The sequence below is a fragment of the Eucyclogobius newberryi genome, unplaced genomic scaffold, assembly GCF_026437365.1.
Source record: "Eucyclogobius newberryi isolate DKJ021-1_F unplaced genomic scaffold, fEucNew1.0.hap1 SCAF_15, whole genome shotgun sequence".
Taxonomy (NCBI): domain Eukaryota; kingdom Metazoa; phylum Chordata; class Actinopteri; order Gobiiformes; family Gobiidae; genus Eucyclogobius; species Eucyclogobius newberryi.
Window position 1 is genome coordinate 14283036 of NW_027315779.1, and position 23437 is coordinate 14306472.

The following is a 23437-nucleotide window of genomic DNA, read 5'->3' on the forward strand; positions in this document are numbered from 1 at the left end:
GAAAGTGATGTTAATTAACCTCTACCTGGCTGCTAATTGTGATTAATGTAATGTTGGACAAAACAGATGAACGGCAAAAAGAGGGTTGAATGCAATGTTTTTGGTTTAATTGTTTGGATAAAAGGGTATCTTCCTAAAGCTATTTGAATAATTGTATTTATTTATTTATTTTATTTATTATCCAGTTTGTGCTTTTGTGGAAGAGAGAGAGAGAGAAGTCTATATATGATAACTTTTCTGTTAAGTTTTGGAAAGAACGCGGCAACAATTTACTCTTTTTATGACAATTTTGCCAAAAGGATGTCAATGCCGAGGCTTTGGATCTGCAAAAACACACATTGGCTCACTGCCCTAGCCTTTTGTATTCAGACAGGCCTGTCAGCAGATTAGCTGTTAGCCAAAATGTAAATCTGACCCTTTTAAAGATTTTTCTGGCCCGACGGCTTTATTACACGGGACAGTTGTAGCGTGAAAATGAGAGAGAGAATAGAGACATCCGGTAAACCATTAAGGCCGGGATTTGAACCCACGACGCCCGACACTTATCACGATCTTCTGTTATAGCGGTTGTTGAGTCCAGTCCTGTAGTGTGGGCTCTTTATTACTGAGGTGGAGGGATGAAATAATGCTTTGAGTGCAGTAAAATACATTTGGCTTTTGAAAACATTGCTGCTCAAACTAATACTTAACAAATATAATAAGACGATTTAAGTTTCTAACAAACATAAATCATACATGTTTCTATTCAGGAAAGGTTTGATTCTGTTTTATTTGTATGATTTACTTGCAGTATCGATACTTGCTCAAGTTTTGATCTCATGGTAACTCAATTGAAAAAATAATAATACAAATGAGTGCATGTTTGTATTTGCACCTGCTAAAATAGGACACATGATACAGTTTTACATATTTCACAAAAGTAGAAAACGTCCACAGGTTCGTATCTAATTTTATCTTTGTAATTCATGGAACACTGAGGATGGCAGCTCCGGTCTATAAGTATTTATAGACCAGAAGCATCATTAGTGTATTTAAGTGTGAATCTGAACAAATCACAACACATTAAGGGTGCTGGAATAACTTAATGTCTCTAATGGTGAAGTGGAATTTTGCTTTGAGCTGTTCATTTGTCTTATTTAAAACAGGTTTGCTTTGGATGTGCTTTTAACAGACATTTAGCGTCTAAAACAATTCCATTGATATGTTATGTTGCCTATATTCATTGTATTTTATTTTCTAGCATACATTACAGTCACGTGTGTGCAGCTTTTATTGTGAAAGGTACAGACATATTTCCACTTTGATTTTGATACAGATTAAACGTACACTGTGCTTTGATTTTCCTGGAATGTTCCACAGCATGGCTTATAATATCTCTATGGAAACAAGCAGGTGATGCCAGGCAGGTCAGATCTGTGGAGAAGGGAATCCCGTTCATAGTAAGAATGCGTGTTTTTCAAGGAAATAAAAGCACCTGTAATCACTGGATCAGTAGATCAGTTTCCTGCCATTCTGCGGAGCATTCGAGGCAAAGCAATATTATTTCAGAAAAGTTACATATCGTGCAGCTAGTGTCCTCATTCCTCTATTAAGTTATTTCTTGTTGTTCTTATCGGCACATGTATTCTCAGAAATGTGCTCGTCTCTTCATGCTCGGACCAACCCCATTTACACCTTTAAACTTGCCTTCAAAAGCGATTTTTTTTTTTTCGTGCAAACCCAATAAACCAAAGGACCATTTGAGTCCTCGGAGGCGCGGCTTTATTCAATTGTTATCAATCTCATTTCTAGATGGAGGCCACAGGTTGGGTCATGCAATGAACACAAGACATTTCCTGGGGGTTAAATGGTTTGTTACTGAAATGCTAAGTTTCGTTTGCCTCATCCCCCAGGGAAGATTGGTTAAATATTGAGCTGTACCTTTGGACCTCCTTTGCACCACTCCCCCGTCTCCCGCTCCATAAAACACTGGAGCACAAGAGGAATTATAACATAATGCAAAGGGCTCTCCACTTATTGCCTGCGAGTTTATTGATGAGCTGTCACATTAACTAGCTTTAGGGAAGAGTTATGGCAACAATTTCTAATAGTAGTGTTGGACAGAGGCAGGAAAATCATTACATCCTGGGGGCGAGTGATATGAATTATGGGTTAATAGTAATTTCAATTCATTTCATCTCAATGAGGAAAGATCATCATGGCTACCTTTGGAGTCGCCAAGTTAAGTGCTGGTCGCACTGGTGAAATTAGATTAGATTAGAATAAACAAAATTAAAATGTGAAATGGTTAGACATGAGTTCAAATGTGTCCACTATCCTCTAATGATATATTCTAATTTGTCCCTAAGCAGATTCAGAACACTATTTGTCATCCACTGTATTGAAACATTTGATTGGCATTTTTGATGGACAGTCTCAAGTGAAATTAATTCCTATGATTAATTATGCTGTGTTGCTCGTATACTTTACACTGTTTTGATTCCAACGACCACAATTCATTTAGTTTGAGAAGGAAGATTAGTGCATAGTTATTGTATAATCTGCAGTGGACATTTGTTTGATCCATATGAGCGCAGCACGCGTCCTCTGTCCGTCTTCCAGGACGTATGTGTACGTGTGAAAGAGTAGAGCTTTCTTGCTACATATCTCTGCTTTACGCCCACCTCAGAGGGTTCTTTGATTTTGGCACTAACACAGCTTCAGGAGCCAAGGTCTATATTTCCAATCTCAGCCAAAAGAAAAGAAGAGTTGGATGTAATTGCCTCGATAAATGATGCTGGCAAGTCATTATTTACTATGCATCGCAAAGGGATAAATGTTTGTAATGCTTTTTAGTATACTTTCATTAAATAAGACTGCAGCACTCAACATCATAAAATTCTCCCTTTCATCCCCAGGAATTGCTCCCCAATGTTTTAAAGGAGACATGTGTTTTTTCAGATATTTAATGTTGAACTATAACATAAGTAGATCATCATTTTACATGTTGTTCATTGTAAATCGCAACATTGCTGCAAGAGGGACTAGCGTTCTATGTTCCAAAGCTCGAAACCTAAACAAATGAACTGTTCCCGAACCTGACCCTAACCATAATCTTACACTGATTGTGAAATAATATATACGCAAATATCATTAATAAACATTTGGCATGAAAATTTGAAACCATTTGAACGCTAAGCTTCGCCCCGCAATAAAATGCCAAACGTCCAGCGAGTCCCTATCACTCTGTCTTAACTTTTCAAATAATCAAAATTAACAGGGGATGTGGGCGGGGCTAGGAACACTTGAGCCTCAGTTGAAGGACAATACAGGATTACTCACACACGCATTAATCAATCAAAATACAACTTTGAGTTTAAAAAAAAAAAGGGTAAATGCTCTTTAATGTTGATTTTGCACAATATGTCCCCTTTAAACTTCCTTCCTACTCATTTTGCCTTCTCTAAAAGCTTTGACGCTTGCAGCTACGAGGCCTTTTGATAAACACAGAAACACAGAATCAGGATTAAATAACCTTTTTTTCCATTCACATGCCTCATTGTCCACTATGAAAAGCATATATCTTCAAAAGCCACATTCAATAGCACTGGAAATTACCATGGTAAATCTGGGTCATTCATTTATACGGACAATTTGATTTGATTCACAAGTGCAATTTATTTTTACATTTTGTGAAAAAACTTTGTACTTCTATTTAATTCTCCAAGAACTACTCTTATTGTAGTTTTTTTGTGTGTGGTATATATATATATATTTTTTTTTTCATCTAGCTTCCTATTATAGTAACACATTCACCGTTACTTACCAACACACACTTAAACACCCGCTGACCCTCGCTGGAAGCACAAGGACACTGCAGCTCTGTACGAGCCACACTAAAGCCACTCGGCTGCTTTATTGATCCGAGCTACCGAGACTAATGCTACTAAAACGTCAACAAGAACAGTTATACAAAAAAAAGGAAGGCAAGAGTGTGAGAGGAGAGCAACAATATGCTCATGTCGGCTACTGAGAGACAATGGAATATCAAGAATGCACAATACAATGTAATATGTGTTGTGTTTGAAAAATGAGATGTTCCAGATTTGATCCTGATCCAAAGCTTTTAGCAATGTTGTTTGACTGGGTCTATTCTGTTTTTACTTTTCCATTGCTTTTTGCCATTTTGCTAATTAATTTAGCATGAAACAGACGGACATTTAATCATTCTCTATAGTAAATAAATCAGCTTTGGCAGTATTTCTCCTGAATCATGTCTTTTGCATGTGTATCTATGCATGTGTGTTACTGTGCAGGTGAGTCTTTGAAATGGAAGTGAGCACTTGATTAAATTGGGACTTAATCTTTGCCTCTCGTCTTATACTCACATGGCGTCTCTCCAGCTGAGCCCTTGATGGAATATTTGAACTCCTACTATTCTCTGTGTTCACTTTTCTGTGGTTAAGCTCTGTCTGTGGACTTTTACTATAAGAAAATATGGTCACGACTAAGTAACTTTAAGCTTTTCAATGTAATTGGATTTTTGAAATAATGGTAGCTTAAAGGCTATGTTGTAGTGCAGACTTTTTGTTATTGATCCTCAAAGGAATTATTCAGTTGCTGCACCTCTAATAAACATCCAAAACACAACACATTTGGGGTCTTCAGCAATTCATTTATCAATATATATTTACCGTAATTTTCAGGCTGTAGAGCGCTCCTGAGTGAAAGCCGCTCCAACAAAATGTACAAAGAAAATAGAACTTGTACATATACGGGCCGCACCTGTCAATAAGCCGCAGGTGCTCACGTTGTTACATGAGCTTTTTACACACGTACGGCAGTTGTTTTTTGGACCAGGGGTTTCGCGGCGCACCCTGCCCACCAAACAATAATTAGAAAAACACGAAAACCTGTCAATAGCACTTTAAGCCATGGTAAATGTTTTGAGAACCACTGACATACACCATGAAAACTCACCATTATATTTTTGCCGCAGTGTGTGTCCCTTCCCTATAGTGGCAGTAATGGTTTAGTCCAGTTAAGGAGTGGTTAAAAAGAAGCCGTGATCTTTTCATTTATGAAATCTGCCCTGCTCAGTAGGCCAGGTGACAAGTAGAGAACCATAAATATTAAAGAGGAGTTTGCTCTGCCACGCTCCCATATTAAATCACACAGAGAAGAATGTATGTGCCCTTATTAAAAGATAATGTCTCCTGGAATCATAAAAATGTATAATCCTCTCCTCTAGATCCCTCTCCACCGAGGCGTCTTTCAGTTTGCCTTAAATTTCACTCTTTTCCTGTCCATCAATCTCCATTTTCTCCAGCGCTGTGTGTCCTCGCTCCCCGCTGTAGCTCGGTTCTTTCTCCAGAATACTTTATGGTGGAACAGATGAAGCATGCCATCTGCATTAGCAACTTTTTATGAGATACATTTGAAAGATTATGGGTGAAATGGTTAGTTTTAAAATCATATGTTTCATAACATGTATGAGGAGAAAAGTCATGAATGGAACTATATTGTGATTCTAATCATATATAACACCTGTAACTGCTTTTATTATGTTTGGTTAGTCAAAACACTATGTTAAAGGACAAACATACGAAACAAGCATGTCCAAGGGATTGGACAGGATAAAACATGAGGATTAGTATCTATGAGATGTGTTTACAATTGGCATGGACAAAATAAACGTCTGCAGAAGCCTTATTAATTACTATTATCCAGGGCACTGCTTCTAACTCACAGTTACCATACTTGTAATATGAATATCTCTATGTGTGGCATAAAGTGATCCTTGTTTCTGTATATTATTGTCAAACTTGTATTTCCGTAAAGCTGTGATTTTGCAGGCACAAAGAAAACATCTTTCTGGATTGTGCAGGGATTTATCTCACACTCTCTCACACATAACCTGTCACACAAAATAACCTCATACACAAGTGCACAGTGCATGAGTTCCACTAGACAGCCATGACTTGTCTGCTCCTGCTTTTGCATTGTACCTGCCGCTACGAAGCTGCCATTATGGTGAGAAGTGTGTCCTGGCGCATAGAGGTGAAGAGGGACACCCGTATATGTGTTAGTCCTTTGGTCTTTGCACCACTGATCAAGCAGAACTACAGCACAGAGAGAGGTGTGAGGAGCAACGTGGCAGTCACAGGCAGTCAGAGGCAGTCGGGTGTGAAGACCTGCAGAACTGGAGACGAGAAAGGAGGAGTGAAAGTGAGCCATGCAGCTGTCCAGTTTGGCCACATGGGCGGGCACCTAAAGAAAAGATTGGTAACGTGAAACAGTCAATATGTGTGCTGTGATGGACTCTGCAGTGCCCTGGAGAGAAGCTGTTCAACTTGACTGGCTTCAGTTAACCTGTAATTATCCCTGTTAGAGAGATTCTGTGGAGTGCACATGGACTGTATCACCACCTTGTCAAAATGGGGATTCTTCTCTATATGATGGACTCCCAGTGATGGGTGACGTGAATTATATTAAAGAATTTCCTTGTGACTCCCCGCGGGCAATCTCCCAACCTCTAATGAAGCAATATCATTTTTGTTTTCCAAAGAATTCTGCCCTTGAGCACGTGTCTTTTGTGCATGTATAGTATGTGTGAAGCCGACGAGTCAAAGCCCGGCGAGGTTCTGAAAGTGCATTTCACATTCACTTTTCACAACATTTTGTATCTAAAGAGGGTCCTCCCCTTTAACAGCTAATTCATGTGTATAATGCGATTGTTTTCAGCCCAAAAACACATTTAATGCCCCAGTCTTTAAAAAGAATAGACTAAAATGAAACATAATTTAGATTTTTTTTATGGAATAAAACGTATCTACATAGATATTGTTCAGAATGGTTTTAACTAATTTCTGTGGAAACGGCAGCAGAATTTAAAATAAATAAAATGGATAAATACCCACACATTCTTACATTCATATCAATAAAAACACAATGATTAAATAAATGATCGCAGTCCCCTCAGGCCTTTTTATCTCTGTTAGTTTTACCCATGTCAGTTGGCCCATAGCTGATTACCTTTTGCCGAAAGTCAATGGTAAAACTAAAATTCACTAGAATCTCAAAGTGGGCGGTGCCTGTTGGCGAGGCTGCAGGCTTGTGTATCTGTCAGTCTCCTGTGATTTTCCGTGCAAAATCCTTTTAATTCATCCTTGGAACTACTCTATTTTTTACCCTTTTAATGTAATGATGGTGATTAAACACCTTATTAAATAAAGAGTTTTCTTCTGTTCGGAATTGAGATTTCTGACATGTATGTTAAATCTGTATAAGCTCTTTTGCATTTAATGAAACTATTGACTCATAAGTAGTACAGATGCCACCGTATGTACAGCGTTCACATATCGGCTTTGACACTGCCTGGCTTATCTTGAAATGTCTATAGAGCAGACCCTCTGCCGTGCGTAGACATGTTCCAAAATTTACATAGATCAGGCGTATGCAAATGTTGAGTGTCTCTGCCTGCTTTCCATCAGCACTGCCACTGTGCCCAATGTGAGCCATCTCTTCCACTGCACACAAACACACCGACAGTGACAAGCGGCTGTGCGGCACGAGCTGCGCGGCATGAGCTGCGCGGCACGAGCTGCGCGGCACGAGCTGCGCGGCACGAGCTGCGCGGCCCGGCTCGACACTCAGAGCGGCAGGATAATGAGGACTGCTAATTTCTCAGGTGTCATAGACTGATGCATATGAATAATACAGGGCTTCCTCCGCCGCCGTCTCTGTCAACTTCTCCACATTCATCCGGCGTGGCCCTGCTAGTGTCTCGTTCTTACCTTGACTGACCTCAAAGGCAGACGGGTGAATACATGGAAGTTTCATTGTCTTTTGATGGGTTTTGCATGAGGCTTGAACCGACTTGTCTTTTAAGACTTGACGATTGTTTCCGCCGACGCCTATAGGGGCAGTGGCAAAACCTTACTTCATTTTCTCAACAACTCTTTTTTTTTTCTGGCAGAGAACTAGAATAATACCAATCTTTCTTTTTGTATTTCCTCTATGATGATTTATTTACTGTGTACGTCTCTTCACTGCTGCCCTGCTTTGCATGTTGGGGACTCCTGCAGGGCCCAGCCTAAATTATTCAAAGTATTTTTTTCCTCTTTTCATTTTCCTTCGTTTTGCAGGTCTTCTGTCTGTCTCACTTATCTGCATTATATTCTACTCAGGCCTCCGCTCAACAGGAGGAAACTGCTCAAAAAGATCTTTAGAAATAAGCTCTTGGTTTGTGCGGTTTTGGCCGTAGTGTTTTTTACTGTTCTCTGATCAAGCATAACAAAGGACCACCTTCAGTTTATTGGGAATATATTAGGCAACAAATTAAGAGATCATTTGCAACTACGGATATCTCCGCTTTTCCTTTTGATCTAGATATATTATAAGAGAATAGTTGAGGGGATTTGCTCTGAAATCTCTGCTGGACAAAGAGTAAATTGTAAGCCTTTGACAATTTTATCAAATGGCACTTATCTGTTTTTGCAAATGAACTCTTCATTTATTATGTCCAGTTTAGCTTGTTTAGTCAGGTCACAACTACATTTTGACAAAAGCGGACAGTATTTTTAGCTTGATACAAAATGTTTCTCTTTCAATGCAGGCCTTTTCCCACTGCAGTTTTTTTACTGTTAATATTTCAATTAAGGCTTGGGGGTATTTCCCAAACACACAACAATAAAACACATTTAACTTGTACTACAGAATGCCTTAGCTAAAGTTGCTTAAAAACAGCAAATAGTTCAGAATACAATCAGAATACGTAGTTCTTTGCCATGTATTAAACTACGTATTTTAAAGGTGGTCGTAATGTTTTGCCTGATCCATGTGCTTTGTTATTTGTCTTGACACCGTCCTCTCTCTGTCTGCTCCTCTTCAGACCCGAACGCAGTGGGGCAGCACGGCACGGACCATGCACTGATCGGCGGAGTGGTGGCTGTAGTGGTCTTCGTCACCTTGTGTTTAATCATTGTCCTGGGGAGATATCTGGCCAGGCATAAAGGTAAGACCGCAGTAAACTGGAGCTGTCTGTCTCAGAGCTCATGGACGCAGCAGAGCATGGCCTACTTCTACTGTCCTCTGCTGCCAAGGACAAAAAGTACAAGAACCAGTTGTAGACAATGAAGCTTAAAGGGGACGAAATGTGCCAAATCGACTTTAAAGAGATTTTAACTTTGTTACGATTGTGTTTCCTCGTCATTAGTGTTCATTCATGCATGTTTGAGTAAGTATTGTCCTGTATTGTCCTGCGACTGAGGCTCAAATGATCAGAACCTTTCAGCTTTTACCTACTCCCTATCCGAGCCCACATCCCTGTATTTAGTTGCAATCAAAGGCATTCTGGGACCCCTATTTCAGCCCAGGGAATGTAGGTGGTTGATCGGCTCACTTTCAGAAAGAGTCCACGCTTGTGTTTATCACTTCTCCTTCACTTACATTCTCAGTCATTGTGAATCCAAGTACAAAACAGTCCCACCTTAAGCAGACGCACATGCCTCAGAGAGACTGAGCTGCTGTTGGTTCTGTAGCTTTAGTTGTTCTGCTTTAGCTCTTACAGATTAATAAAATATCTTCTCTGAGCCACCGCTACACTGCCAACACAACTTTCATTCACAATATTTAGCATTAAAGTCAGGTTAACATTTAGATGGGGCTTTTGTTATCTTGTCTTTGTCCATAACTTACTTTGTATTACAGCATCTGCTCCATATGTGCTTTGTACTTTGTGAAACACCCATAATGGTCAGAGAAATGATAAAGTACAATAAAAATACACTGTAATAATAATAATAAATGATGTGGAATTATTGTTGTAACTGCTGCGTGTAACTGTAAACTGCGCTATCCTCCCGCCCACTTTATACGTGTGGCCAATCATACAAAATGACACAGCAGGAAACGAGAACCAGCAGCAAATCAGAGACAGAGAAGAGCCAGCAGACATCCAGAACAGCCAATCAGTGCTCAGAAAAGGGGGCCGAACAGGGGGCTGTCAGCTGTCAGTGCTGGGCCGTGGAGATGGCACGGAGCGCAGCAGAACCACAGCATCCACCCAAAAGCCGTGCGGCCCACTGGGAAACGGCCCACTGGGAAACGGCCCACTGGGAAGTGGCCCTACTCTCCCGATTAGCCAGCACGCCATTGCTCGCAATTAACTAAGAAAACTACGACTCCGGTTCTAAAAAGCCACTTTTCAAAAATAAAAACATGTAAATGAAATCTTCTGCCTGTCAGGGTGAAATGTCACTGTGAATATATTATCAGTTCTGCAGTTTTGAACAGGAACTTAATACACCTGTTTTTATTATCAAGCTGTGCTAGATAAATATCGGTTAAATTGAACAAAATTTATAATGATCATTTACTTAAGCACCTTATTTCTGTTGTCATATTGCACATGAACGCCATTTTTCAATCATGCATTATCATTGTGATGGTATGGTTTATAGTCTAAATTGAACTATAACAGAACAAGACAGTTACATAGTGTAAGATCTTTAAGCTCACAGCCGAGGCAGCCTCGTCCTTAACTGCTGCCAAGTCCGGCACACATGCTCAAATAGCCAATAAAAATAATTAAAGACGTAAAGAGAAGTAAGAGTTGTTGAGAAGTTTGTTGCACCTCAATATACGAAGCAGTAAAAAATATAAACTAGTAAAACAACAACCTTATCCAGAAGTGGTTAAGAAGTTGTTTGGAAACTTCTGTGATAAAATGCAATACATTTTAATCCGTAAACCGAGGAAATATTTGGGTTTGTTCTTGAAGCATTTTACAGTATGAAGCAAATGAAAGCCATAAATGTGTAAGAGTGTAAGTGTCTGGTCGTTGGCCCCGGTGTGCTGTTTGTGTGATCTGCTCTGCTCTGCTCCTGCGCGTTCGTTTGCATTTCCCGTCCCTCATCGCGGCGTCATGAATAATGTATCGTCGCTGATGCCGTCTCCGATCCGAGCTGTTCTCGCCTCCAGCCACTCCGCCAACTTTTATTTGTTTTCTTCCACGTACAAACGCTGTGTTTCGCCTGTGTTTTCTGTCGCAGGAACATATTTGACAAACGAGGCCAAAGGAGCAGACGACGCGCCCGACGCCGACACAGCCATCATCAACGCAGAGGGCAACCACGCGCACGCGGAGGAGAAGAAAGAGTACTTCATTTAGACTGAAGGGGGCGCTGCCACGGCTCTCTCTCACATCATCCCATCCCCCCAGCTCTCTCTTCTCTGTCTCTCCATCGTTTTGACCACTGCCTCCTCACCATGACGACCACAGACAAACAAAAAGCTCCCCCACAAGCATTTTTTGCCTTTCGCCATTTTTGTCCGCCGTTTGGTTTCTAGGCAGCTTTCAGTGGGAGTTGTCGCCATCTCTGCGCGGTCCGACGCGACCGCTTTACAAAATGGCCTCCTCTCTTCTCCCGTCTCGACACACATACAACATTCAGTCCGCACGTTACCGCCACGACGCGCATATCTCACATAAACACGGTGCCTAAACATGCCACTGAAATCTCATCAATGCCTTTGTGTATATTGTCCGCGGGTAGCTGCGGGAGGCGGCCGACTCGCGTCCGCTCGCTCCATGTTTCCGCGTAGCTTTTGATATCATTTGTTCTGGTTTGGACGGAGATCCCGCGCTGTTTCAACGCCTTATACTCGCCGATCATATTTTTAGACGCTCCACAACTTTACCCCCGTCTATGTCTCTATCTCTCTCTCTCTCGCTCGCTCGCTTTCTCCCACCAAATAGACTTGTAATTACAGATGCCCGGTGTAAGATACGAAGAAGGTTTTTTGTGTAACACTGTAGCAAGGTCTGTCAGATACGTGTAAAATATGACTTTCAATAGGGTTAGGGGAGCTCAAAAAATGGCTAGTGTGGTATCGTCGACAATACACACCAAAAATATCGAGATGCTAGTTACGGTTAGCATTTTTTTTTTTTTTTTTCATCCTATAACTCAAATGCTAAATCTGCTATGTACTTTTTGCTATGTACTTAAGGTAGTTTGTCATTGAGCTTTCGGGTGTACAGGAAGAGCGACTTCTCTCTACTGCTGTATAAATGTTATTGAAGTTAGTTTTAGCTTTTCACTTTGTAATTTTACAACACATCCCAGCGTCACCGAGATCGTTTTCTGGAGAGTAGTTCATTTGAATTGTTTGTGTTCATTTTTGGTTCAGATCGGTACCTCTTGTGTGTACATTTCAAGGTCAAGGCAGCTTTCCTGTATACTGCAGTCACGCCGGCTCACGTTTCCTTTTCATTTGGTGGAGTTTTTATGATCTGGAAAAAAAAAAAAAAAAAAAAGAGTAAAAGTGTGCAAAAGTAGTGTTAAGTCATAGTCCGAACGGGCCACTTTTTTTTCTGAAATATTGTCATAACAAAAGAAGAAGCACAAAAAGGCTGAATGGTTGTAGGAAATCAGTTCACCACTTTCTCTGGAGTCCAAATATACTGTAAAAAAAAAAAAAAAGGTTTATAATGTATTGCATATGTTATCATTTTAATTTTGAAACTCCCCTTCTGTATATTGTGTCTGCAAAAAGTGATTTATTGTGGAAAGTGCTGTTTGGAATCCTGTTAGAAATTTGTATATTTGCCAACTTTTTTGATTTCATTTGTCCCTTCTAATTTGTTTTACAAAAGGGCGTGTATATAATGAGCTTCTCTGGTTCATTTTTATTTAAATTATTCAAGAAATACAGTGAAGGATATTTATAATGGTGACCGAGGCTATGTGTATATGGCATGCTTTTAGTGGGATTAGAAGGAAAAAAATATTTTAAAAGCCAATTTGTTGTGAAAAATTCTAAAAAATGTGGATTACAACATTTAAAAAAAAAAAAAACTCTTATTATCTTTATTTTCTACTTTTATTTTGTATCTAGCTCTGTATATTTTCATCGTGCATAAGTTTGCTGGAGTCAGTTTCTGAAATCCAAGACTTCACGGCACTATAATCCACCCAAAGGAAGCAAATTATTACCAAGGGCAATAAACTGGCCCCACCTGTCTCCAATTCACCGGCCAATTTACAACATTTTGCAAAAAAGGTCAGCAAGTAAAAGGTCCTTTCTCTGTATGTTAATGGAAGCCCGCAACCATAGATCGAAAAACCTCGTAGTGCGTCGCCATTCGCTTTGTGTTCCGCTGCATAAGACCTACACAACCTACAATTAATATACAACTTTCAACATATCGGCTTGTTCTGTGCAAAGGTTTTCAGCAGGCGTGTGGTTAAGAGAGTTTTACCCACGCAGCCATCAGGAATAACTGTTCATTAATGTTTTGTATATCTAAATCCAACAGAACATATTAGTTAATTATCATACAAATGTTGGTATGAATGAATCCCAAAAGTGCAGCTCATATCAGCTTTTGTCCTTTTAAGTTTATAGCCTCATTTTGATCATTTTTACTTCTAATCCGCTGTTTTTGTAGCATTTTTACTCCAAACTATACACTCAAATTTCACATGTCGTCAAAACAACTTTTACAATATTATCTAAATTCCCCTGTATTGTTGATCCGCACTCTCAGAAATGGAGAAGGCTCTAGTTTATATTATAAGTGATTAAAATTCTCTTCAACTTCTGCCATTATATAAACCCTGATCTGACCTTGATGGTTGTTCTTTTTCACTCACACTTGACTTCAAACCTTTGCACGGTCACGCTTTCCTTTCCTCGCTCACTTTGTACAACTTGAGTGAAATCCAATGGCTTCTTCTGCTGACACACTCTGTATACTGTAACTTTAAGTGTACCACTAAGATGTTCTGTTTTTAGAGTTTGTTTTCTATTCTTACTGTGTCTTAAATCGGTGATGGTGTCAATCAAAGTCTTTTGTTCCTTTACACGTGTCGATAAACTTGATTTAAAGAATTAGAAATGTGTTATTATTAGGTTGGTTGAATTAGGAGCCGAACAGGTGCCATCTCCTGTATTATGCACTCGAAATCTTCTTAGTAAAAATCTGTGGTAGATTTTTTATTTTTTTTTCTGTGCATTTTATTTGTAACAAAATACACATGTAAATAATTTGTTTTTGACCTGAACGTAATGAGCTAATTTCTTGCGTATGGCTTTTTATAAGAATTAGTCCAATCTGAATCCATGTCTAACGTGTTGAGAGCCTGGCACATTCCGTCACGCACTATTTGGTAGAGTCAACTGTAGCTCTGAGTTTAGTGTTATTGTTATTATTAGTTAATTTCTATATTTTGTTGAAACTGAGCTTTAAATCTGCTGCCTATTTCAATAAAAACACACATCAGACGCCTCTAATTTCAGGCTGGTGTGAGACAGAAACCCGTGTCATCTCATTTCCACTGGGCGTAGGTCCATGGTATTATTTTACTTTTTTTAAGCTTCATTTCCTGGCTCATAGCAAACATTGAATTCTTTGAAAATAGGTGGAGGACCAGCTCAGGTGGTATGTTTATGCAGATTGGCCAAAGCTCTGCAATACAGGCATCCATTTTGCCATGAAATTGCCCAATTTCAGGAACAATTTTCATGTTGGCTGAGACACACGAAGACGGATACCAATCCCCAGAATGTATGTGGATTGAATTTAGCTTTTTAACCTGGAAATATTCACGCTAAATATAATTGTATGCAAACTGTGCCAATGTGATGATCATCTGCATAATTCAAGTAGAAACAAAACAACAAACTAAACAAAGATTTGACTTGTGAATTCACATTTTTGAGCGTGTGCTGCAGTTTTACCACTAACGTTATTTTATCTTAATCAACCACTAACGGTAAAATGACGCTAAACATATCATGGTCTGAAATCTTTAATGTCACATCAGTCAATACTAAATTTGTCCTTGTACCGTGTTTAATTTGACTTTCTACAAACCACGTGATTCATTCCAGCTTCTCTTTAGTGTAACATTTGTTTCCCCCTCACAGTCTTTTGGCCTGTGCTTTAAGGTGGAAAGAGTTATAAGCTGAAATAATCAATCATTATGAAAGCGCACCAAAACTCCACCTTCCCAGCTGCACCTGTGCACACAAATGCTGCATATAGTTCAGTCACACCAGTTTGAAATTACAGCACTCGGTTACACCAAGGGGAGAGTAAAAGTCATGGAAACCGCTCGTCATTTTTAGCAAATACATATTTGAAGGTTTTAATTTGCCCGACTTTCTCTGTTCTCTGCACAGATTTCCTCCACAAAAAAATATGACATTACTCACGACAACTTCTGACATCATCGCTTCTAGATTTTCTTTTTAATTTGATGGATTTGTTGTGTTTTGTTTTGCATCTCAGGAAAATCTTTCATTTAGGAATTTCTCTTCTAAAAGGGGACTCGCTGGAGCACGTTTCACTGTGCTTGTCCTTGATGCTGACACCATGTATGTGTTGAGTTTTGGATTCTCACCAATGTTAATAAAACTATTCAGTGATTCTTCAGTAACATGTTGCTTTTGATTTACTGAAACTTGCCATTTTATGTAGATATTTGAAACTGACAAAAAGTGGATTATTTAAGACGAGACGCTACAAGTAGGAAAACATCGTCAATTTAAAGACGTGACATTGAAACTTCTTTTGTTCTAATTACATAATTGTACATAATTTTAAAAAGTTTTTCACCACATACAAAACTAAGGAATTGTATGTGTAAAAAAATGCCAAAATTGCTCATATTTGATTCATCCAAATCTGGAAAATAGATAGAGCCAGATTTCAATTTCTTGCTTCATACTATTGACAAATAACATACAGGATTAAATAAAATAAAAAAGACATACAGAGGGGATTTTGAATATATATCTTCTTTAGTATTTGAGTAAACGAGATCTGACTGAAAATTGGCATTAAAAATTAATCAAGCCTCATGTTTTGCATTTAAACCTCAGGCTTGGAATCAGGTCTTCTCTGTGATCCGTCCTCATCTTTTTAAGTACAATAGTGTGAGGTTTGATAGATGTTACTCTAAGGGTTGATCTATGGGAGGAAATGCATTTTGATAAAAAGGCCTTTGAAATCATAATGCCCCAAATAAATCTATGGACTTAGATTAAATTAAACCTTTTATGTGCAGATTGGACAATGTTGTTGTTTCTAGGTCAAAGCTCATCTCTTGAGAAAGCACACGGACTAAATACTTACTAAATACTAAACACTTAAAACTATACTATACGCTCCACAACTTTACCCCCGTCTATGTCTCTATCTCTCTCTCTCTCGCTCGCTCGCTTTCTCCCACCAAATAGACTTGTAATTACAGATGCCCGGTGTAAGATACGAAGAAGGTTTTTTGTGTAACACTGTAGCAAGGTCTGTCAGATACGTGTAAAATATGACTTTCAATAGGGTTAGGGGAGCTCAAAAAATGGCTAGTGTGGTATCGTCGACAATACACACCAAAAATATCGAGATGCTAGTTACGGTTAGCATTTTTTTTTTTTTTTTTCATCCTATAACTCAAATGCTAAATCTGCTATGTACTTTTTGCTATGTACTTAAGGTAGTTTGTCATTGAGCTTTCGGGTGTACAGGAAGAGCGACTTCTCTCTACTGCTGTATAAATGTTATTGAAGTTAGTTTTAGCTTTTCACTTTGTAATTTTACAACACATCCCAGCGTCACCGAGATCGTTTTCTGGAGAGTAGTTCATTTGAATTGTTTGTGTTCATTTTTGGTTCAGATCGGTACCTCTTGTGTGTACATTTCAAGGTCAAGGCAGCTTTCCTGTATACTGCAGTCACGCCGGCTCACGTTTCCTTTTCATTTGGTGGAGTTTTTATGATCTGGAAAAAAAAAAAAAAAAAAAAGAGTAAAAGTGTGCAAAAGTAGTGTTAAGTCATAGTCCGAACGGGCCACTTTTTTTTCTGAAATATTGTCATAACAAAAGAAGAAGCACAAAAAGGCTGAATGGTTGTAGGAAATCAGTTCACCACTTTCTCTGGAGTCCAAATATACTGTAAAAAAAAAAAAAAAGGTTTATAATGTATTGCATATGTTATCATTTTAATTTTGAAACTCCCCTTCTGTATATTGTGTCTGCAAAAAGTGATTTATTGTGGAAAGTGCTGTTTGGAATCCTGTTAGAAATTTGTATATTTGCCAACTTTTTTGATTTCATTTGTCCCTTCTAATTTGTTTTACAAAAGGGCGTGTATATAATGAGCTTCTCTGGTTCATTTTTATTTAAATTATTCAAGAAATACAGTGAAGGATATTTATAATGGTGACCGAGGCTATGTGTATATGGCATGCTTTTAGTGGGATTAGAAGGAAAAAAATATTTTAAAAGCCAATTTGTTGTGAAAAATTCTAAAAAATGTGGATTACAACATTTAAAAAAAAAAAAAACTCTTATTATCTTTATTTTCTACTTTTATTTTGTATCTAGCTCTGTATATTTTCATCGTGCATAAGTTTGCTGGAGTCAGTTTCTGAAATCCAAGACTTCACGGCACTATAATCCACCCAAAGGAAGCAAATTATTACCAAGGGCAATAAACTGGCCCCACCTGTCTCCAATTCACCGGCCAATTTACAACATTTTGCAAAAAAGGTCAGCAAGTAAAAGGTCCTTTCTCTGTATGTTAATGGAAGCCCGCAACCATAGATCGAAAAACCTCGTAGTGCGTCGCCATTCGCTTTGTGTTCCGCTGCATAAGACCTACACAACCTACAATTAATATACAACTTTCAACATATCGGCTTGTTCTGTGCAAAGGTTTTCAGCAGGCGTGTGGTTAAGAGAGTTTTACCCACGCAGCCATCAGGAATAACTGTTCATTAATGTTTTGTATATCTAAATCCAACAGAACATATTAGTTAATTATCATACAAATGTTGGTATGAATGAATCCCAAAAGTGCAGCTCATATCAGCTTTTGTCCTTTTAAGTTTATAGCCTCATTTTGATCATTTTTACTTCTAATCCGCTGTTTTTGTAGCATTTTTACTCCAAACTATACACTCAAATTTCACATGTCGTCAAAACAACTTTTACAATATTATCTAAATTCCCCTGTATTGTTGATCCGCACTCTCAGAAATGGAGAAGGCTCTAGTTTATATTATAAGTGATTAAAATTCTCTTCAACTTCTGCCATTATATAAACCCTGATCTGACCTTGATGGTTGTTCTTTTTCACTCACACTTGACTTCAAACCTTTGCACGGTCACGCTTTCCTTTCCTCGCTCACTTTGTACAACTTGAGTGAAATCCAATGGCTTCTTCTGCTGACACACTCTGTATACTGTAACTTTAAGTGTACCACTAAGATGTTCTGTTTTTAGAGTTTGTTTTCTATTCTTACTGTGTCTTAAATCGGTGATGGTGTCAATCAAAGTCTTTTGTTCCTTTACACGTGTCGATAAACTTGATTTAAAGAATTAGAAATGTGTTATTATTAGGTTGGTTGAATTAGGAGCCGAACAGGTGCCATCTCCTGTATTATGCACTCGAAATCTTCTTAGTAAAAATCTGTGGTAGATTTTTTATTTTTTTTTCTGTGCATTTTATTTGTAACAAAATACACATGTAAATAATTTGTTTTTGACCTGAACGTAATGAGCTAATTTCTTGCGTATGGCTTTTTATAAGAATTAGTCCAATCTGAATCCATGTCTAACGTGTTGAGAGCCTGGCACATTCCGTCACGCACTATTTGGTAGAGTCAACTGTAGCTCTGAGTTTAGTGTTATTGTTATTATTAGTTAATTTCTATATTTTGTTGAAACTGAGCTTTAAATCTGCTGCCTATTTCAATAAAAACACACATCAGACGCCTCTAATTTCAGGCTGGTGTGAGACAGAAACCCGTGTCATCTCATTTCCACTGGGCGTAGGTCCATGGTATTATTTTACTTTTTTTAAGCTTCATTTCCTGGCTCATAGCAAACATTGAATTCTTTGAAAATAGGTGGAGGACCAGCTCAGGTGGTATGTTTATGCAGATTGGCCAAAGCTCTGCAATACAGGCATCCATTTTGCCATGAAATTGCCCAATTTCAGGAACAATTTTCATGTTGGCTGAGACACACGAAGACGGATACCAATCCCCAGAATGTATGTGGATTGAATTTAGCTTTTTAACCTGGAAATATTCACGCTAAATATAATTGTATGCAAACTGTGCCAATGTGATGATCATCTGCATAATTCAAGTAGAAACAAAACAACAAACTAAACAAAGATTTGACTTGTGAATTCACATTTTTGAGCGTGTGCTGCAGTTTTACCACTAACGTTATTTTATCTTAATCAACCACTAACGGTAAAATGACGCTAAACATATCATGGTCTGAAATCTTTAATGTCACATCAGTCAATACTAAATTTGTCCTTGTACCGTGTTTAATTTGACTTTCTACAAACCACGTGATTCATTCCAGCTTCTCTTTAGTGTAACATTTGTTTCCCCCTCACAGTCTTTTGGCCTGTGCTTTAAGGTGGAAAGAGTTATAAGCTGAAATAATCAATCATTATGAAAGCGCACCAAAACTCCACCTTCCCAGCTGCACCTGTGCACACAAATGCTGCATATAGTTCAGTCACACCAGTTTGAAATTACAGCACTCGGTTACACCAAGGGGAGAGTAAAAGTCATGGAAACCGCTCGTCATTTTTAGCAAATACATATTTGAAGGTTTTAATTTGCCCGACTTTCTCTGTTCTCTGCACAGATTTCCTCCACAAAAAAATATGACATTACTCACGACAACTTCTGACATCATCGCTTCTAGATTTTCTTTTTAATTTGATGGATTTGTTGTGTTTTGTTTTGCATCTCAGGAAAATCTTTCATTTAGGAATTTCTCTTCTAAAAGGGGACTCGCTGGAGCACGTTTCACTGTGCTTGTCCTTGATGCTGACACCATGTATGTGTTGAGTTTTGGATTCTCACCAATGTTAATAAAACTATTCAGTGATTCTTCAGTAACATGTTGCTTTTGATTTACTGAAACTTGCCATTTTATGTAGATATTTGAAACTGACAAAAAGTGGATTATTTAAGACGAGACGCTACAAGTAGGAAAACATCGTCAATTTAAAGACGTGACATTGAAACTTCTTTTGTTCTAATTACATAATTGTACATAATTTTAAAAAGTTTTTCACCACATACAAAACTAAGGAATTGTATGTGTAAAAAAATGCCAAAATTGCTCATATTTGATTCATCCAAATCTGGAAAATAGATAGAGCCAGATTTCAATTTCTTGCTTCATACTATTGACAAATAACATACAGGATTAAATAAAATAAAAAAGACATACAGAGGGGATTTTGAATATATATCTTCTTTAGTATTTGAGTAAACGAGATCTGACTGAAAATTGGCATTAAAAATTAATCAAGCCTCATGTTTTGCATTTAAACCTCAGGCTTGGAATCAGGTCTTCTCTGTGATCCGTCCTCATCTTTTTAAGTACAATAGTGTGAGGTTTGATAGATGTTACTCTAAGGGTTGATCTATGGGAGGAAATGCATTTTGATAAAAAGGCCTTTGAAATCATAATGCCCCAAATAAATCTATGGACTTAGATTAAATTAAACCTTTTATGTGCAGATTGGACAATGTTGTTGTTTCTAGGTCAAAGCTCATCTCTTGAGAAAGCACACGGACTAAATACTTACTAAATACTAAACACTTAAAACTATACTTCATTTATATGGATGAAGAACAGTGAGTTACAATGTTTAGTCTTGCAACTTACTTTCTATTCTGTCATGAGCCATTAGTTTTGTTGTAAGTTGTATCAAAACAAGGTTACATCAAAAATCTGAAAGATAGTTTGGTGTTTCTGGGATTCGACAAACTTAAGTCCAAGACTCAAATACGTTATTATGCAGTGTTCTGAGGGGTTTTGGCATGGCGGGCCCCGCCATGCTGCGGCGGGCCCCGCCATGCTCAAATATTAAGATCGCCGTGCAGGCGGCGTGTGCGAAAAGCACCACGGCGCTCGCACGGTACCCAAAAGATATGGAAAGCTAATTTGATCACACTCCGCCACTTAGGAGCGGCGTATAGCGTAAATAAAGAGAACGCCGAGCGCTGTCTGGCATAAATTACAGCGCACGGCGTAACGTCAGACGGCGTTAAAAGCGCCACTTTATTTTGTAAAAGCGCCGCTTTTTTTTGTAAAATGATGCCGCAATACGCCGCTCCTAAGAGACGCTTTCCATATCGAGTACTCACATTTTTTAAGTACTTTTTGCGAGCGCCGCCATCCTCCAACCTCAGCCCAGCGAGAACACTTATGTATGAAATAAATAGCTGCCAAAACATCTGTACCTGTCTGTATTTGAAGTCAAGCCTCTTAGCTGAGAATTAAGTAGAAATACTTTTCTCTCACATGTTTTAGCCGAGTTTAGAGCATCATGTGGAACGTATTCAAGCTTTAAGACGGTTTTCTTCTCTCTAATCCACAGTCTGTGAAGGTCTGTGTTCCCTTCACTAACACAAGTAAAAGAAGAAACCTACATGAAAACTCCATATGTGTAATCTGTCCTCAGAGCAAATTAACTAAACCAACACAAAAATCCTTGAGCGAGAAAACAAATAGTACAGATATGCAAAAAGAAAACTGTAAAAACGGCAATTTTGTGTATGAGGTAAATCCATACAAGAGCACAGCGACCTTAGAGAGACGGGGCGATTCTTGAGGCAGTGGAGTTTGAAAGTTCTCTGTGCGTGAATCTTTCCTCCGGGTTTTCTGACTATCGACATCAAACACACACTAATCCTTGAGGTATTCCTGATCAAGATACTGCTTCAGATCCGGAGAAGAAGGAGCTCTGTGCGACTCAACTGCTCTGGGCTGTGGAGGACGAGTCAAAGTGCAGAGTATGTACATTATTTATCTATCAACAATTGCGTTAACTACCGTGTGGTTTCTTCGTATCTAAACACCGTAACGCAGCAGTCATTGTTTCGGTCTTTCATTACTGATCGTCGATTTGATTTGATTGAATTCGAAAACATTCAATTGTCTGAAAACGAGGGAAAATTAGACACGTTTTCATCAAATACGCAAATGTCCTGGGAGATTTCTTGTTATTGTCCTCTCACTCTCCACACAGAAATAAAGATATCCTCTCCTGCACAGATAGGCAGTAGACGTGTCCAGGACTGACAGGTTTTCCCTTTGCAGGTGGATCCAGTCATCAGCAAGACAGCAAGGGCAGGTCCAGGTTTCACAAAAGTCAGAGGAAACTTAGGGCCGACGTGCTGTCTTCATAGTCAGTGAAAGTTCAGCCTCTTTGCTAAAGAACAGAAGTGAGATTATTGTATTTGAGAGACAGAAGTCGAGTCAAGGCTGTTTTATTTGTAGTGCACTTCATGCACACAGATAACTCAAAGTGCTTTACATAGAATTGAAAAGAATCACACAAGTTACACATTTGCAGTAAATACAAAGAGTACTTTAAAATCAATGAATACATACTACATTTTTTGAATAATAATATAGACATAAGCAATCTTAAAATAACAGAAGTGTTGCATATGTTAACTTGAAGAGATAAGGGTGGTTTTAGATTAGGAACAGCAAGGTTTAGTTTAGGTCTTCATTTATCAGGGACAAAGGTACAAATGAATTGAAAAGTTGTGCCAGAGCCATATTCTGTTCAATGTCATCTGCAGATGCACACAACAATGAAATGTGGCCCTAAAAGAGGTGCTTGTTACCCTGGTTTGGACCCTGACCCTATGGTTAAGAATCACTGATATAGTCCATTTGTAAGTATGTGCTTATATTCAGTCAAATTTAGTTTTTGTTTATTTTTTTTGTTGCCATGTTTTGTTTCATGTTGCACCGTAAGGCCAAAGCAAGTTTCTGTGTACTGACAACAACAATAAACCTGAATCTGATTCTGAACCACACATTACATCTCCCCCTTTTTTGTACAAAGATTAGAACATTCATTTCCAATTAACAACATGAATAATGCATTTCATTTACACACAGCGCTTGTTGAACATTCAAAGACACTCCGTACCTGGTGACTGTAAGATACTATTAAAGCCACAGCTGCTCTGGGGAAGACTGAGGAAAGTGTGGCTGCCATTCTGCGCCATCTGCCTCTCCGACCACCAGCGATCCTCCACGCACACCCCATGTCCATATTCCCCTTTTCTCCAAACCAGTCAGTCTCAATCATGCTCACTTTAAGGTGGAGCCCGTTTCCACATTTGGAATCAGGTGCATAGGTAAACCGGATGACGTGTGTTGCCTAAAGACACAACGACAGCCTCTACTGCCCCCCTGTGGCACCTGTGTTTCCCTACAGTCTCCAGCGAAGTACAAACCAGGCCTAATCCTGTTTAGCATCCGAAATCTGACCAAATTGGGCATTTTCTTGCTGGTACGGCCGCTCAATCAAGAACATCAACCGTATGTGACTTCATCGACAACGTTTATTAATGCGAGATCACGACCGTCCAGAGGTTTCGATG

The 23437-nt window shown here is 38.7% G+C and overlaps 1 protein-coding gene across 3 annotated transcripts in view; it reads left to right on the forward strand.

The window, feature by feature from the left end:
- Positions 1-12698, forward strand: part of cadm2a (cell adhesion molecule 2a) — a 243644-nt gene extending 230946 nt beyond the window's left edge. For all 3 annotated transcript variants that reach the window (XM_072446095.1, XM_072446097.1, XM_072446096.1), the window contains 2 exons: positions 8873-8995; positions 11034-12698. In XM_072446095.1, the coding sequence (XP_072302196.1) occupies positions 8873-8995; positions 11034-11152 (242 nt within the window). In that variant the 3' untranslated portion in view covers positions 11153-12698. The remainder of the gene's footprint in view (positions 1-8872; positions 8996-11033) is intronic.
- Positions 12699-23437: the final 10739 nt, after the last annotated feature.